This window comes from Equus quagga, chromosome 3 (assembly GCF_021613505.1).
Source record: "Equus quagga isolate Etosha38 chromosome 3, UCLA_HA_Equagga_1.0, whole genome shotgun sequence".
Classification (NCBI taxonomy): Eukaryota; Metazoa; Chordata; class Mammalia; order Perissodactyla; family Equidae; genus Equus; species Equus quagga.
In genome coordinates, this window is record NC_060269.1 from 34,010,033 (window position 1) to 34,029,042 (window position 19,010).

A 19,010-nucleotide genomic window follows, 5' to 3' on the forward strand; every position below is an offset into this window, starting at 1 on the left:
ATGGTTATACAAATTTGGGTATTTGGCAGACTATTTTTTGGAAATGAATGAAGGCTGACACTTTAGGAAGAAACTGATAGTATTTGTGGCCAATGATAAAATTCCAGCTTTCAAACAAGAATTAAAATTTTGGAAAATTCATATCCTACACTGTGAACTTGACAGCTTCCCAATATAGACTTTTCAAATAAGATTGGTATTGATATTAATAATTTTTTATACTGTATAATGAAATGTGTCAACATTTCGCAGATCTACATAATTCAGTGAACCAATATTTTCCAAATGACCAATGCATGACAGACCAGAAGATTTTAATATAACAGAAAACAAAAAGTTCACTGAAACAGTTTCAGACTCCACATTATAACTAACATTTAAGAAGCTACCTCTTTTTGAGTCTTGGCGTAGTATCAAAGAATACCAGTAATTACCTGAAAAGGCTATTACATATCTGTGTGAAGCTAGGTTTTCTTCATATACTCCATCCAAAACAACATGTTGTGACTGATTGCATGCAGCAGCAGATATGGGAATCCGGCTTTTTCTATTAAGCCAGAGGTTAAAGACATTTGCAAAAATATAAAATGATGCCATTCTTCTCACTTAATTTTTTTTGGGGGAAAGGTATTTTTCATAAAAATATGCTATTTACAGTTAACATACAATGGTTTATAATCGCTTTTGACAATAAAAATATTTAATTTCTCAGTTTTAATTACTAATAGGATAGACAGAGATAGATACAATGTATATACACAAAAGCTCTTTGGAGTCCTCAATAACTTTTAGGTGGTCCTGAGACCAAAATATTTGAGAACCAGCATCTTAGAGAAATTTAGACTCAGGCCAAAGTGATATGTACATGCACATTCATAGCAGCACTGTTCGTAACAGCAAAAAGTGGAAACAAACCACACATCCATGTGGTATGCTTCTATGGTATAATACTAGCGATAGTGAAATGAATGTACCACAGCTACATGCATCCACATGGAGAAATCTCAGGAAGACAGCAGTTGAGTGAAAGAGCAAGGTGCAGAATGCATGCTGTATGCTACCACTTTTATAAATCCCAAAGATAAGCAAAACTATGGTAAAGCTATTGAGAAAAAGCAAGGGAAACGTTAAACAGAAAATTTAGGATAATGGGAACCCTTAGGGGAAGAGGTAGCAGGAGAGGTTTGTTAGTATGGAAATTTGTTAGATTGGGTGGTAGGTTTACAGATGTTGGTTTTACCATTACACTTCATTATGTATGTATAAATGTTAAATATATTATATTTTGTAAGTAGCACAAACTTTATGACCTTCAAATGGAGGCACTGCATTAGAGCTTTCCTTGCCGATTATTCAAGAACCAAAGAGGTGAGGAAGGGGCTAGGGGCATAGAGGGCAAGTCCTGGCTGAGAGTCTGCAGCACTGGCCCCAGAGAAGCCCATCACCAGAGCAGGTCTCCTTCTCAGACACCTTTCATATCTACTATCATCCATCCTAGTTCGGCTTTTCAACAGCCATGCCTACTTACAAAGTCCATTTCTTCCTTCAGGCCATCATTTTCCATCTCCATTTTTATCACAGTGAAGAAACTACCACATTTCAGAGTTGATTTGTGTGTTGTATCCAAACCACTAAATTTAGCAATCAGAATCTCTCTATCATCTGGCACAGCTCCTACTATATTTTTCCTACCTCCCATCCTTACATCACCAATATGGTCCCTCTGGTTCAATAAAGTTTCTTCTCTTAGTGTCTCCCACATACTTTTGGTTTATTTCAACCTCTTTTGGGTAATGCCATTTCTTCTGCTTGAAATATTCTCTCCTTTCTTCACAAAATCTAAATCCATCACTTTCTTGAGGATGCTTTAAATGTCACTCCTCTCCAAGAATCTTTGACCCATAACTCTTACTCCACGTTTCCTCAAACATTTACACATCTAATTCATATTATATTGTCTCACACTTGTTAGCATATTGATTTGTACTTATCTTCCATGACTGTTTTATGTCAACATTTGAAAGAAGTGTCAGCAGAGACTACATTCTGTACAACTTCTATAAGCCAGGTAAATGCTTACAGCTTTTTCATAATGAATGAGCACCAAGTAGGGACCTCAAATCCTCATGGCTCTAATGTGACAACAAGAGTGCTGACATATACCTTTATTCCCAAAAGGCTTTCAATTTAGTATACTGAAAGATGTTTTCCCTCTGTAGGAGCACATTTCCCATTTTATAATAGAAACCAAGCAAAGCAGCATCTATTTTATAAAACTCTTTTTCATAATATTGAACGATTTTAGAGCTCAACATTTCTCCTCCCCATCCCACCCTTCATTATTTAAAGTCCATAGAAAATCACCCCTAACAGGTGGTTGAACCAGCTCTTGGTAAACACTAAATCTTCCGTTTCATTTTTGGACAGTTTTATTTGTTCAACAGGCCCTTATCTTAAGAAAACAAAGTTGTCTTCCCTATAACATCTACCCTATTGGTCCTAGTCTCTGTTTTCAGCTCATTATTTCATAAATCCATGAAAATACTTTTCAAGCTGAATTTTAATTACTTGTTTCCATCTCTTTCTCCACTCCCTTGGCTCTGAACTCCTTCAGAGCAGGGACCATGATCTATTCAGTTCCATAGATCCCTAATCTCCAGCAGAAGCACTCAGTTACTGCTGCTTGAGTGAATGAACGAATGAATCAAGTATCAGTTATCAGATTCAAACTGAGAATTTAGAATGAATGACACTTCAAAGTAAGTCTACTCCCTTTTTCACTTGACAGAACCTCATGTATTTGAATGTAGTTACCATGCCTGATTTTCATCCACCCTTACTCTTAACTTCAAATTAAGCACTCCCAATGGCCTCAATAATTAATTCTTCATAGGATGATTTCAAGAGCCTACAACATTCTAGTTGTCTCCCTCCGGGTGAGCAGTATAGCAACTTCCCCCTTTAATTTGGGGCAGCCAGTCTGGGATTCAATATTGCAGATGTGATCTAATCAGTTCACAAGGCCAATGTTGCCACCTTTGTTCTGAATTCAGTACTTAAATTAATTCAGCTAACTCTGCCGAAATGCCACCATTTTTCAAATGAAGGCTGAATTTTAAATGTTGCTTATTGATTAACAGTGATTATCTCTGGGGGTGGAAGTTGAGAAAGGGGACTTTCATTTTACTTTAAACATTTCTACATAGCTTTAATTATTTACACTAAGTATGCACTACTTTTGTCATTAAAAGCCAAGATAGATTTTTAAAAAATAAATAAACAGAATTAATCTCTGCGATTTCTATGGTTCCAGCCTTATACAGTTCGCTTAAGTCATACTTAAAATACTTGTGGGGTCGGCCTGGTGGCATAGTAGGTAAGTTTGCACACGCCACTTCAATGGCCCGGGGTTCATGGGTTCAGATCCTTGGTGCGGACCTACACACTGCTCATCAAGCTATGCTGTGGCAGTGTCCCACATACAAAATAGAGGGAGACTGGCACAGACGTTAGCTCAGGGACAATCTTCCTCAAGCAAAAAGAGGAAGATTGGCAACAGATGTTAGCTCAAGGACAATCTTCCTTACCAACAAATAAACAAATAAAATACTTGTACTTTTTCCATTTCTTTTGTACACCCATCAACAAGATTCGAATAGCCATGAGTGAGAGAGTATTTCTCTTTAACAATGATGATCTAGTAGTCTAGCCAACCGAAACCCTACTTCTAGATTATGAAATTTCTTTCTTCCTATAAATGTCACCTCACTATAATTTGATGTCACTCTTTCTTAAGGTCAGATTAAAACCCAATAAGTTATTATTTGAGGTTTGCTTTCCTCTAGAAGTGAGAATTCATACAGCACATTTTAGGAGTATTTCCTGAAGCACAGGGTATCCCACACTTTGTTTCCTCCCAAATACAGCTGTGTTTCATGCTCTAGAAAGGATTGTTGGGTTAACAAGTAGGGTCAAACAACAACAGATTAGAAAACAACTCACAATTCTAGACCATTACAAGAAGGCAGTGTTCTCCACACGGAGCATGTAACTCAGACCCCAGAAAGTCTTACTGCACGTGACTCTATTCTATTACCCTCTGCTTAGTCTAAGGTCAAAATAAATCTTTGAGGAAATAAATATTGATAGCATGAGTTTTCAGGAATCACAGAGCAACACACTCCATCACCACCTGAGGGCTCCTCCTATAGTTGAGGATCTCTGAGAGGAGGTGAAGGTGGCGAAAGTATGTCTTTCACATTGTGGGACCCCATGAAGATTGATTTCACAGATCTCAGAGATGCTATGGGCCTCAAGAGGCCTACAGATGGTCCAGCCCTTGTAGCGCTTACACTAGTGACCCCGAGCTAGTTTCTTCTTCTCCGTGGCTCAGTTTCCACTTCTTTCCAATTCGTGATAGAAGGAGTCCTTCCTTCTCTGCCTCACGGGCAGATGGTATCAGTGAAAATGTCTTGTGAACAATAAAGCATCACATAAACAGAAGTTGTGGTTAATGTACTATTATCCATTTTACAAGATGGCATAAGCTCAGAGAGGTTAGGTGACTTGCCCAAGGTCACAAAGCTAATGAGAAACCCTAGTGTTCAAGTTGGAAGAAGGTGACATATTAGACTGGAGTCTGTATCTCCTGCCTAGTCCAGGTCCTTCCTTGAGCCTCTAGCTTCCAACCTGGAGGAGCTGGAGTTAGGTACTCAGGTCCATGAGCTATTTTTAGGGTTTTAAGAGTCTAACAAACTATAGTCAATAAGCTGCCCAGGCTCAACCTCACACGTCTTTATTTCTGGCAGAAATGGCATCAACCCAGAGTGGGAGGTCTCATAAGTTCGGGGTCCTCAAACCCTGGCCATCCATTCAGATCACTCAGGGAGCTTTTTAAGAATGTCCATGTACAGACCCCACTCTGGGACACCAAATTTAAATCTCTGGGGGTGTTTTCATTGTTAAAATCTCCCGGGTAATTCTAATGTGCAGTTGGGGTTGAGAACCACTGGGTTGGCTGATGGTGATCATAAACCGATAGGGAGTGGTAGTTGTCTTTGATTACATAGCACAGTTAAAGCAATCCTACTGAGACCCTTAGTTGAAATGAATTCACACATCACATGTATTAATGTGGCCAACATTTATTGTACACATACTACGTGCCAGACACGAGGGTAAATATCTAAATGTATGAACTCATCACTCAGTTCCCATAGAACCTCCAACGCTCCCCCATTTTACAGATGAGAAAACAGGCAGAGAACTGCAGTAACTTGCCAAGGTCAGGGCTAAAATGTGGTGCAGCCAAGATGGAACTTATGCATCTGGTGTTAGGATCTTAATTCCCACCCTAGAATGCTTCTCGATACTGCCACAGGATGTGGTTCACAATACTTTAGCCTCAGTGATGAATTAAGAGATCACAGAATGTTGGGGAATGTACAACAGTTTGTGATCCAAATGGCTGCAGGGGCCGGGAGGTAAGGTACATGAGGGAGGTGGGCACGTGTACATGCAGACAGTGACATGGTGGCTAAGTAGTAGGAACTGTGGCAGACTGACGAGCACATGCCCGGGGAAGGGAGACAGCCGCCACCGACTACAGCAGATTGCTGCCATGTGGGGAGGTGGGCCCAGTGCTGCTAGCTCTTCCAAGTTTTCAAAAGAAGCTGGAAATTTGGATTTTTATGTGAAACTGCCCATTTCCAAATGTTGTCTCAAGTTTTTAAACATATTGTATGGGGCAAAACACATCAGTAGGCCACTAGCTTGGGACCTCTGATATTATCTATTACACACACAACACACACACACACACACACACACCTCACTCCTTCATTTACAACTCATTTAATGTGTTCTCTTGGATTGGTTCTCTGCAATTATAAACAGCAGACCCTGCCTTTCCTTCTTTCTGTGCAAAATTTGAACTATTACCTGATACCACATGAAAAACTCAATATAAATTTCCCCTGGGTAATTTTACCAATGGACTGACTGTTGAATAAATGAATAAATAAACATTTATTAAACACCTATTCTCTCATTTGAATCTCACTATAAGTCTGTGAACCTGGATTTACTATCCTCGCTTTACAGTAAAACCCAGTCATAATTCATATAATTATTACACAATTTAGATATAATTCAGGTCAAATCATATACACAGAGGAACTTGTTTCTATAGTAAAAGCCTAATGTAATACTGTTGGCCTATGAAACAAGTATTAGACAAGCCCTATTACAACTGCCTCATAAAGGAATTTTACCATATTGTATTATTACTCACCACTCTAATGGGATATACGGAAAATTAAAAAAAATACAAACACACAAATCACCAAAAAGTTCCAGGTCAGAAATGCCTGTAGTCTGATCATAATCTAAGCAAATGGAAAAGTATTTCATATACTCAATAATAGGTAATACTTCTTGAGCTCTTTCTATGCAGCAGGTACTCATCAGGCATGGTTTTGTGTGTGTATATAATATTGCTATTTATATATGTATTCAATTAATCCTTACAATAACCCTATGATACAGGAACTATTATCACTACTGAAAGATGAGGAAACCGGAGGTCAGGGAAGTTAAGTCATTTGCCCAAGGTCACACAGCTGGTTAGTGGCAGAGCTAGGATCTTAACAGCCTGATGCCAGAATCTCAACACTCGACCATTACACTATGAACATAAGAAACATGTGCGTTCTCTGGGGTTTTTTTCAGTCACACCACATACAGTAGACATAGTGAAAAGCGGGCAAAGTCACACAATATTTTCTCCCTTTCATTACAAAACAAAAAAAAAAAACCTGTTTAAAATACACCACCAGACAACCTAAGACACTAGCCCTAGCACTAACTTCAGAAAAATCTATCACCCTCCACAAGTACAGTAGCTTGTTTCCAAAGATCAGATAAGCAGAATGCTGCTGATCAATCATCTCAAAGATCATTTCCCCCGGCCTTCTCCAGTCCCCTTTGAAGGCCAACTTCTTCAGAGCACTCAAAACAACTCACTCTGAGATGCACATTTCTCTCTCACTCCGTGTCTTTTTTCCTTCACGTCACACTTCTAATGGGGTTGAACCACTTTTCTGACCCATGTAGAAATTACAAGAGAGAGAGAAATTATTCTAGGGTCTGCTTTTTTAGGCCCAAGCCTCAGAGAAGGTCCACGCATTGCTTCCTTGCTGGTAGACAGAACTTGGCTGAACTGGATTTTCTTAAAAACAGAAGCAAAGAGTACCTAAGCCGTAGTCATTTAAGAACTCCAGAGACAGAACTTCAGGGGTGGAAGCGGTTTTTAATAAGAAGGGAATGGATGGCTGGAAACAATATCCTTTTTAGGCACACAGAATCTGCTGCATTTAACATAACCCTGGGTCAGTCCGTGAAAAGCAGAGTTGCTAAAGGCCACATGCTGACCTCAGACCGTGGGCGTGGATCACTGTACATTTTATAAAATCAGCTACAGCACAGCCTGTGTGCGTGTGCCTGTACGTATACGCAGTAACGCCGACTCCTATAAAATAAACAGCAATATGCACCCATGCAGCTAAAGATCAGTATCAAGCCAAAGTCTGATTTTAATTTATGAAACTACCTTGTAACTAGAGCAATTCTATCCCAAGGTGGGTCCTTGGGGAAAGCTGAGAGTCATCTGAGCGGCCCCCGCTTCAGTACCTAGTCATACACTATTCTCTGATATCATAAAAATGTAATTTACAGACAGAGGATAGAAATACAAAACTTGCTCCCAAACAGAAGAGGAAAAACGACTAGAAACTTCAGCCCGTCAAGTACTCTCAGCTATTTTTAAGGTCTGCGCTTTGCACATTAGTTTCTTATAAAATATGACAGAAGACATTTCAGCTACCATGAACCATAAAGTATTTTGTACACTTGGCCCCACATGGTATGAATTACTGAGCTACACCTAGCAAAGGAGGCAAGAGGAAAGAGTCCATCAGAAATAGGACATAGCATCTTCATTTACAATCTGCATCTCTAAAATGTGATTCCAGAGTACCTTAACCAAGCCCAAATAGTAATGAAATTTGATAAAAACAAAACAAATAAAGAACTCACATCTTACCATAACTAGGCCTGGTCTGGATTTCTTTCCAATAAGAAAAAAACTCAAAATCTATTCCTTCACCACAAAGCCCATGGTCTTGTAAAACCTTGTACTAGAAAACCTTTAACGCCCCCAAAAGTCCTGTTTTGTAGGTCACACTCTCATTATCTTGTTCTGCGATCAGTCTGATTAAATTATAGAAAATTACTAATCCATCACAGAATGGAGAAACCAGCTCCAGCCTGTTGTGTTTGTTTTTCTGTCCTCCTATGCTAACACTCCAGCAGATATTTAAAAAGGAAGAATAGAGGAGAGAAAAGACAACTTCAAAGGAGAAGGCTAAAGGGTATATTCACCTACTCCCAGGATATGCTGCCCTTCTTCTCTCACAGGTGGCATTACTGACCAGTCCCAGAAACCAAGGGAGCTTTTCTTACGCTGTGACAATTTAGGCTCTACCATCGTTTCCTTCATACCTTGTCAGCTTTGAATCCAGTGATACAACTTTGTACGTCAATGACCATGGTTAGTGATACTGGATGAGTTTTTCTCTTTTTTGAAACTAATTCATCCAGACACCATCTGAACCCAAGCTACTGGGATTACTAAACGAGTTTAGCACCATACATTTCGAATCCGGTATTTCCTACAAAAACAACTTGACATTGATAAGACTCCTTGTCTTTTAAACCAAATTTTGACCCAAGGAAAAAAAGCCTGCCTGGTTACTCCACCAGCACGACACTATCCCCTGGGTGTCTCCGCAGCCTTTGTCCATCTAATTTTACAAGCCTCTAAAGACAAAGATTTTCCACACCTCCCTTGGAACTCTCCTAACAGAGGCCATTCAAAGACTCTTACAAACTCAAATGCACAGCAAGCTCTAACAGTGGCCAAAAGCGGTCCAATTTATACTTCTCCAGCAGGATTTATTAACACTTTGTGCAGGACACTTGGCAACTCACACCAGCTTTGTTATCCCCAGAGCGAGATGGCAGCACGTAGATAAATTAAAAATCAATTTTTTTATTAGAAACTATTTTGAAGGATTAGAAAGAATGTGATGTTGAGCTCTCTTCCTTATTTTAACAGGAAAGCTCAGTGTATCCTACTTACTGTATTAGGAATGCATGGATTTCTTTTAGGCGAACAGTAGACATTATTGCCCAGCATCAACCTAGCCTCTGCATGGTACCTCAGAATCATGAGCTCTGCTGACAGGAGCAGTGAAATATTTTACTACTTCAGACTCAGAACGTTTCCCCGTGGTTCCCATCACAGTCAGGAGGTATTGCCTAGTCACTGAAAAAATTAATAAGAATAAGAAGGGAAAGGAGTTCAATCTTCCACCCTTTCTCTTTCAGCAGACATATAAAGACTCGTAAAAATATTAAAATAAGAGACGCTGTTGCTTGTCAGTCATTTTGCTTCCCAATTTTACTGGAAAGCAAAAGAGAATTTTTAAAGTTTTGTTAATGAAGAACACAATAACCTATTCTGGTCTTGACCCACAACTGAGTAAACAATGAAAATACTGGAATAACAAAACAACTGTTTTATTAACTTTTCCTCTGTGCTCCCCCTTGGGAATAGGCATTAGGCAGATTTCCAATAATAAATATATAATAGCATCTACACTTATACACATTTATAGGTAACTTGAAGCTAATGAGAAAATCTTAAAAGTGCTGATGGCACCAAGGGTAAAAGCATTTACAGATGCAACAAACACAAGAGAAAGCCAGTCTATACCCTTTCTCTCTTCAGTTTGTGACCCCCAGAGTGATAACGTTCATAAAGGGCTGACCCCAGGCCAGGCCAACAGTCACAATAGGAGTTTCCCTCTCTCCCTCTTTCTTAGGCTAACATTTTTTAAGCTATGCAGTTTGGGATTCTACTAAAGATAAGCACACGGTGTAAGTCAAAAGACTACCAGGACCTTTTTCTGAACATGGTATGGGGCCCTGTAAATAGAAAGAACTTTCGTAAAACAGCCACCAACAGCAGCAGAATTATATTTAAATCCCAAAATAATAATTATCACTCTAGGCCAAGAAATAAAGGCTTTCCTTTGGGTAATAATTTTTAAAACTACTTCGCAAAAATAGTTTGGGTTTAACACTTTTTGTTGGGGGTCACCTCCAAAAGCTAACGCAGAACTTCTTTTTCATTTGTAGCCAGTAGGATCACCCCTCAACTCTATAGGACATACCAATTTTTTTCTGCATAGGTCCATATAACAGAAACAGACACACACATATACACACACACATTTCAGAGGCCCAGGAGGAAATGATTGTGTAGAATTTTAAATTAGAAATCTAACACTTAGGTTAGTAGTGTCAGGTTAAAGGCTCGCCCATCCCCAAAGCTAATTCAGTTCTGAACAGTCCCATGGGTGTCTAGTTGAACAGAAGGAGCTAGGAAACCTTAGCAGGCTGAAGCCCAGCCTGGGGAATTGCTGGGACTCCGTGCCAGGGGCTGAGGCTCACCCCAGACTTGGTATCAGATAATACCAAGTGCTAGTCTGGATTTCCAGGACTAATCTACTTGAGGCTGGAACTTCCAGGTTCCCTGGTGTCTGCGCTGTAGTGAGAGGACCGTGGCCTTTGTAGATCCACGCTGCTTGGCTCGTATTATATTTAATAACAGAAAAATAGATTCCAGACAAAGAAAGCATCTATTCGTAGCAATGGTTTACCAGGGAGCACAGGGGCAAGGGGGCGCCTAAGACGAAGAGGAAAGCATTCCAAATTTTCTATAGATTCAGTGTTCCTAAGTTTCTTTTTTTGTATTCTAATCAACTTAAATGTGTGTTTACAAGTTCTCTAGATTCTTAAAACGTTGTATCAATAGCGGCTGTAAACCACTTTTGGATTTATTCAGAAGGGCTCTTTGGTTTCAAAAGCAATTTTCCCCATCTCATTCCTCCTCTGACCCTCCCCGCCCCCAAAATTACATATCACTCCTTTCTTTGAGGATCAAATTTTAAACCTGCCCCTATATAACTTCTGAAAGCCCTGGGATGACTTCTATCAGGGCAACCCTAATCCCCAGAATTACTATATTTTAACTTTTATACAAAACAATTCTCCAGGGAAAGAAAACCCCTTCCCCTACACAAAATAAACAAACAAAGAATTTAGCATTGAAACCGAGACTTAGAACTACAATTATATTCTACATTAGATATAAATTAACAACAATTTTACCAAGGTCAATATTTATTACATCTCTACACCACTGCAAGTTTCTTCAAGACTCACTCAGCCCTTAGCAAGCCTTGCGTTACTGAGTCTGAACTGCAAAACACACCATTTGCCCAGAAATTGCTCTTAGTCCAAATGCAAATTGCTTACTAAACATGTAAAAACCATGCTCCAAACAGGCAGCGCACATCCACAAAAATCCATTCAATGCAAAGGTAAGTGGAAAGCTTCACAAATTAGACTTTCCTTTAAAAACTGGAGGGACATTTACAGTGTTTCCAGAAGGTAATTGCTTCTTACTTCAGTAAAAGTGGCTTTATGTGACTGGAAGAAGGAGTGTTTTTTTTTTTTAAGTGAGTGGATAACAGCGTTCAATTAGAGAACAGGGTGAGAGAGCCCACTCTCAAAATATAACTTAATCACCAGGCACCAGCGAGCAGAAGAGGCCCACCAAGCACACGAGCTAAAATGGAGCCTGAATTTCCTCTCAGACGGAGAGGGTAGTCGCACGAGGTCAGGGTCAAGGTCACCAGCAGGGCAAGCTGCAGCTGCCCGACTGCGCTACACACCACGGGAGGGAAGGCGTTCCATCTCCGTCACAACCGAAACAGATAAATTCCTTCTCCTGTCCTACCCTCCCTCTAACCCCGCCAACACTTTTTTTTTTTTAAGCAGGGGGAGAAGAGAAGAAAGGAAAATGACCAAATAACCTCACCGCCCTGGTTTTCGCACACAAGCTCATCAGCTCCCAAAGTTGCCATCTAAGGGCAAGTTCGCAGAGAACACTGAAGCCCATTTTGTCCGAGCAGGGCAAGCCTCCCCCGACACTCCCCCCCCCCCCCCGGAGTCCTGCCTCCGCTCCCTCCCCCCCACACGCCCCCGAAAAGAGCTGGGAACTGTGGCCGGCCGGCCATGTGCACGTACACTCTTCCACCAACTGCTGCGACTTTTCTGTGAATCGCAGCGCCGAGCCTCCCAACTCGCCCTCCCCGACTCCACCGCCTTCTCTTTCCTCGCACAAAATTTCCCTACACACGCAGCCGCCTGCGAGTGATTTTATGTGCATATATATTACATATGTGATATTATCCTCAGAACCTCTAGCGGGCAGGCGAAGAAAGGACTGCACAGGGGCATTTTTTTTTTAAAGGAAGGGAAAAAAAGCACAACCCAAGCCCTGTGCGTCGACTCCTGCGTACCGGGAAGGGGAAAGAAAGAGGAATGTTTGCGGAGCGGGCTGCCTGCAAGTGCCCTTGCTCGCCACTTCGGCCGCGGCCCGGGTGACACGGAGCCGCGGGGGCGCCCGGTCCGAGCAACACGCGCCCCTTGCGCGTCCCCCGAGCAGGCACCGCCGCGGATATTTCGCGAAGGGGAGATCGATCGCGCTGCCTGTCTGCAGCGGAAACGCACAAGCTCACACACAACCCGAGCCCGAGACACCATAACCTTAACCCTTCCCCCACCCTCCGTGAACTTCAGGTGACCGACCACGTCGGCCTGACACCCGGGCGGGCGGGCGCTCCGGCTCCGCTCCCGCCCCCAGCCCGGGTTTTGCAGAATCGGGCTCCGAGCCGCGCCAAAGCGCCGGGAGAGGGGAGCAATGCGGGGGGAGAGAAGAGAAATTGACCCTCCGACTCCCCCGACCCCTCCCTCCGGCGCCTCCGGCGTCCCCTCCTCTCCGTCACCCCGCCCCACGCCTTCTCCCCTGCCCCCTCCTCCCTGCATTCAAGGAGCCGGGCGGCCCCGGGGGATATTTTTAGTCGCTTCTTTCTCCTTCACTTTTAGCTTTAGCAGCATCTCCGAACACTCAAAGCGAAGAAAGATGGGGGGGTGAGGGGAGCTGGAGAGGGAGTGGGGGAAAAGTTAAGAGTCTCGCAAAGAAAAGCCGGAGGGAGGGCGGAGAGGGACCGGGGGCGCGGGTGGAGGAGGGGAAGGGGACCCGGCCGTGCCGGCGGGTGTGTGTCTCCAGTTGGTGTGTGTGGCTGCAGCCGGGGAGGGCTGTGATGCACTTTAGTCCTGGACTCTGCTCAGGCTCGCCGGGGAGGGGGGTCTGAGAGCCCGAGTCTCGCCCGGCTCCGTCTGCTCCGACTGACCCCGCATTTTATTGCGGCCAGGAGCCCTGCTCCTCCCTCCCCTCAGCTCTGCAGGGACCTCGCGCGCCGCGAGCCGCCCTGCCTCCTGCCTCCGCCTCGGCGCAGCTCCCGCACCCCACATCCGCCCGCCGCTGCCCGGCCTCGCCCCCTGCCCGGCCGCCCCGCGGCCCCCGCGCCCCGGCGCGCCCCCTCGCCCCAGCGCCGCGGGAGCAGCCGCCCGGCGGCGCGTGTGTACCCGTGTGTTTGTGTGCGGTGCCCCCACACCCTCCCCGGCCGCTCCCGCCTCGCCCGCCCCCGACTCCCCTCCTCCGCCGCCGCCTCCTCCACCTCCGCCTCCTCCTGCTCCCGCCGCCGCCGCCGCCGCCGCTGCTGCCGCCGGCGGCTCCGGGGCCGACCAACCCCGGCGCAACCTTTAGCCGGAGACGGACCTCTCCCTGGATCCTGTACCCGGCGGGCGGCCGCGCGCTCTCGCCCCGACACCCCCAAACGCCATGTCACGGCCCCCAGCCCTCCGCGCGCCCCGACCCCCGCGCCCTCAGGCACTCGGATCCACAAGGAATTTTTTTTTAAGATTCCAACCTCTCCCACCTCCCCCCCACTCCCCGATTAAAAACCCCCGGCATCCACACTACTCCCCTCCTCCCTTCTCTTGCCCCCTCCCCCCAGCAACCCGGAGTGAGGAGGGGGAGGGAGAGGGAAAAGGAAAAAAAGCCCGATCTCAAGGAAAAAAAGAGGGGGGGTGAGAGAAAGAAAGAAAAAGAGAGAGAGAATAGAAAGGGCACGGGGCTGATCATCACCAACATGGCTGCCTCAGCATAGACCTAAACGAGGAGTAACCCGGGCTGTGTCTTTGTCAGTTTCACCTCTGTAACCCTAAACTAATGCAGAAAACAACGGAGGAGGCTGCGGAGGGGAAAGAGGAGAGGGAGGGCGAGAAAATGGCACGAGAGGAGGTGGAGAAGGGATGACTTACGTGAGGGAAGGCGCTTGGGCTGCTCCTGCTTCCTCCTGGGCATTTTCCCCCTTTTCTCACATTCTCCTCCTTGGTTAATGTGAGATCAAATAAACCCCCGTGGGGGCAGAGAGGCAGACACTGGCAGGAGCAGGGAGGTAGTTGGGGGGCGGGCGGGCGGGCAGGGGGAAACCCCTTCTCTCCGGTGTGTGCAATGGGTTGAAGCTTGTTTCCTGGAGCCAGAAGAGGGGTTTTCTTCTTTTCTTTCCTTTCTTTTTTCCTTTTTTTTTTTTTTTAAATTTTTGGTCGTGCACCTGGCTTGTCCCCGAGCGTAATATTCTTCAATGGAAACGGATCTAATAGGTGTGAGTGTGTGTGTGTCCTATGCTCGCGTGTGTGATGGGAGGTATAAATAAATGAGTGCCGGTGCGGCGGTGTCTATGGCCGCGCTCTGTGTCTCCGAGCCCCTAACACTAATGTCGGGATCAAAGGGCAGCGGCGGCGGCAGCACAGCTCACAGCTCGCTCTCTTGCTCGCTCTCTCTCTCTCTTTCTCGCTCTCTCCTCTCGCGCTCTCTCTCTCTCTCTGTCACACACGCACTCACACACACACAGAGGCACCGACTGAGGGAAAGAGCAAGAGCTACACACACACACACACACACACACACACACAGAGCAAAGAGGAAGGTGCCCTAAGGCTCCCAGGGCGGACTCAGCCTGGGATTTGCAAGCGCTCTGTCTGGAAAGAATGGGGGGCGCGCGTGCGGGGGTGGGATGGAGTTCTTCGAATTTATCCCGCTATTCGCCAAATCTAGGGGGAAAAAGTTTTTTCCACTCTCTAAACAGCGATTAGTTCATTATTCTTACTGATTTTTAAAAAGGAAATACATTTTTCTCTTAACTTTCTTTTGTTTATTAAACTACATTTGGTTCTGTATAAAATTCTTCAGGCTTTTGTCACTGAAAGAATTACTCTCACCCCATCACCTTCAGTTTATGGAGGTTACGTCTCCCACAATCTCTCCAAGAACATTCCAATAAAAATAATTTTTTTAAAAAAATTAAAAGATAACATATGGTGAAATCAATAACTAGGTTGATGGAAGAAGTGCCCAGTTTTGGAGTGTCCAGTGGAGTTAAAATGTAAAATGCTGCCTAAATGAAAACTACAGCTCCTTGACAAAGGGAGAAAAATAAGATTAGGTCACCCCTGATGGTTGATTTAACTGCTACATGACATTCCTACCGTGCTCACAGCAATCTTGACTTCTGAAATTTACTTTTTCCGTTGCTATAATGCAGGTATATGAAGCTTACCCTGAAGCAATTCCAGTTTGCATTATGAGCTCAATATAGCAGTTTTCATTAACTGATACGTACTTTCATTACTTTACAAATCACACATCTTTCTTCAAAGAGAGACATAAAGGGGAAAAATAGAAAAGGACGGGTCTCACTCTAGCACAAAAGGTACTTGGTGAAAGAGGACTGTGCTCTTTGCGACTTGCCCTCATTTGGATACAAGTTCACTCAGAGGTTGTTAATGATTTAAACTCCAAAACCTGCTACTATAATTGAAGTAAAAATGGTCTGAAGAAGAGTTATTTCATAAAACACTCTTTGTAAGAGAAAACTTTGAACTTAGCAGAATACATTATATGTCATGAGTCAGATGTAGCTAAAAAATAAAAAGGTGCATTATTTAACTACATCTTCCCTTTTTAGCTTTTTAAAAACTCTGACTCATCATCTTATTATGTTAAATATTTTCTTACCAATTTTAAAATAGACTTTTTCATCAAAGAAGGTGGAGGCACGGTGAAGATAGAGAACGTTAAAATGATACTCCATAAGCTTACATGGATGGCTGTTGCCTCTGAGCTTCTGACTTAATTCTCACCACTCAAGTGGTATTAACGACAGCCATGGGGGTTCAATTCCTACGTACCCCTTCAAAAATAACAGTAAGGCTTTATACTGCATACTTGCATTAGAGAAGCTGAAAGAGTATTGTATCTCCCAAAAGACGTTTTTCATTGATAATGAAATCTCGGGCTGAAACCCTCCCTGCCAACTCCTCCAAAAGATCTAGCTTCCCAGTGACAAGTAATGCTATCTGAAGCAGGTTTTTTTTTTTTAATTTTTTTTTGAGGAAGATTAATCCTGAGCTAACATCTGCTGCCAATCCTCCTCTTTTTGCTGAGGAAGACTGGCCCTGAGCTAACATCCATGCCCATCTTCTTCTACTGTACATGTGGGACGCCTGCCACAGCGTGGCTTGCCAAGCGGTGCCATGTCCACACCCGGCGAACCCGGGTGGCCAAAGCGGAAGGTGCGCACTTAACTGCTGCGCCACCTGGTCGGCCCTCCGAAGCAGGTTTTGAAACAGCTGCTCAAATTCAATCTAAAACCAAAACAGAGAGCAGTCAAGTTTAAAATGGAGTGTCGTCCTTAAACCAAGTCTTCCTTGAACGTTGGCAGAAGTAAACTGGTAGTTAAGTTGTCCTGTGTTATAATTTGAGTAGAACTGTCTTTCAACTCAGATCAAACTCCAACTTGCCATGACTTTGACTGTTGTCAGTAGCATTGGACTTGAAATTAATATATGAATGATAAGTTGGAGCCCATCCATCCCAAGGAGACCCACTGCCCTGAGTGTGCAGGATCTTTAACCTTAGCACGGTAAACAGAATCGTCACAACACTCCGCCGCTGCCCCCTCAGAACCTTTGGCTAGGATGTGAAGAACTATTACTCTGCATAGACACACCACTACCTTTTCCTGAATTGCTACGACTCTTTACAATGCTTAGTACACTATAATGGAAAACACACTTTAGGCCTTTCCTCAAAGTACAGTACATTTCCTGCAACCTTTTAAAGACACGCAGGCAAACTTTTAATTATATAGGTGTTCTATCAACAGCTGAAAGCATTTTTCAATTAAATTTATTCATACCTCTACCTTTTTCAAAAAACTATTTGAAGTAGTACACAACAATAGAAAATGGAAATAAGGACAGAACAATTTCTGTTTAAACCGCAGCTTGGTGTCTCTCCACTCCAAAGCATTCTTCAAGGGCACTGGCATCTCACCCTCAGTTGCTCTATGTTCGGGGAGCACAAACCAATTTTAATGTTAGACTAACCTAAAATATTAGGAAGATAAATAGCTGGAGGTTGCTACAATGGATTTCAAAGTCGAATGAATAAATAATTTGGGGGATGTGTGCCTTTTGGATGCTCATACCCATGAAACATTAACTTGGATTATTGTTGACCATAGTCATCACACTGAAATATTCTATTTGATTCATCTCCATGGCCCAAGCTTTCAAAAGCATATTTTATCTTAATATGTAATTAAATTACTCTCTCCACCCCCATCTCTGTCACCTCTCAAATGTAAGATTAAAATAGATTTGCTCAAAATTATGCATCCTAAAAAGATGTTACTTAAACTCTCACTCTCATGGGCGTAAACTCTACCCGAGCCCAAGTGTCGCTAAGGGTAGGTAGACAGAGGGAGTGCTTCCCCTAGAATGGCATGTGGTCTGCAGGGGGGTCCTTGAGGTCACAACTGTTTTCATAATAACACTAAGATGTTATTTGTCCCTTTATCTGTGTTGACATTTACACCAATGATGCAAAAGCAATGGGAAGAAAATGCTAGCACCTTAGCTGGAATCAAGGCAGTGGCACCAAAATGTATTAGTAGTCATTTTCTTCTACACCGTCGTGCACTTAGAGAGAGTAAAAAAGGAAGGTTCATTTAAGAATGTCCTTGATGGAGCAGTAAAAATTACTAATTTTATTAAATCTTGACCCTTGAGTACAAGACTTTTAAATATTCTTTGTGACACAGTGGTGGATACCTATAAAGCTCTCTTGCTGTGTAATGAAGTACATTGGTTGTCTCAAGGAAAGTCACTTGTGAGACCAGTTGATATAGCTGCGTTTTTCATGGAATATTATTTTTACTTGAAAGAATGACTGACAGACAAACTCTGGTTACTTAGACTTGAGTATTTCTCAAAAAATGAATGAAGTGAGACTGTAACTTGAAGGAAAACAATTCATGGTATTTTTTGGCCATGATAATATTTGCACCTAAAAGTGAAAATTAAAATTCTAGATAACATATCCATCACTATCAGCTTAATACCTTCCTAATAGTTAGACTTTTCTATGAGATCCATGGTGATATTAATGAATATGACTTTTTGATATTGTGTCAACATTTTGGAAGAACTGCATAACTCCGTGAACAAATATTTTCCAATTGACCAGTGCGTGATATTACAAAATAATGCTATAGTGAAAGATACATTCAAAGTTCAAGATAGACCATTGGATTTTAACGTAAGAGTATATAAAGTCTGTTGAGACGGTTTCAGATTCCACACTGTCAGTTACTTTTAAGAAACAACTTGGTCAGCCCCAGTGGCCTAGTGGTTAAGTTTGGCAGGCTCTGCTTCAATGGCCCGAGTTCAGTTCCTGGGCACAGACCTACACCACTCATCTGTCGGTGGCCATACCATCGCAGGGGCTCACATTCAAAAAGAGGAAGATTGGCAACAGATGTTAGCTCAGGGTGAATCTTCCTCAGCAAAAAAAAGAAAGAAACTACCACTCATCGAGCTTTGATGTAGTGTCCAAAGAATATCCACAG

The 19,010-nt window shown here is 43.2% G+C and overlaps 1 protein-coding gene across 6 annotated transcripts in view; it reads right to left on the minus strand.

Moving 5' to 3' along the window:
* ZNF827 (zinc finger protein 827) overlaps positions 1–14,832 on the minus strand; it is a 165,566-nt gene extending 150,734 nt beyond the window's left edge. For all 6 annotated transcript variants that reach the window (XR_006887983.1, XM_046656881.1, XM_046656885.1 and 3 more), the window contains exon 1: positions 14,359–14,832. Coding sequence is in view for 5 of the 6 variants with exons in the window: in XM_046656881.1 (XP_046512837.1) it covers positions 14,359–14,401 (43 nt within the window). In the remaining variant the exon portion in view is untranslated. The remainder of the gene's footprint in view (positions 1–14,358) is intronic.
* Between the last annotated feature and the right edge of the window lie 4,178 nt (positions 14,833–19,010).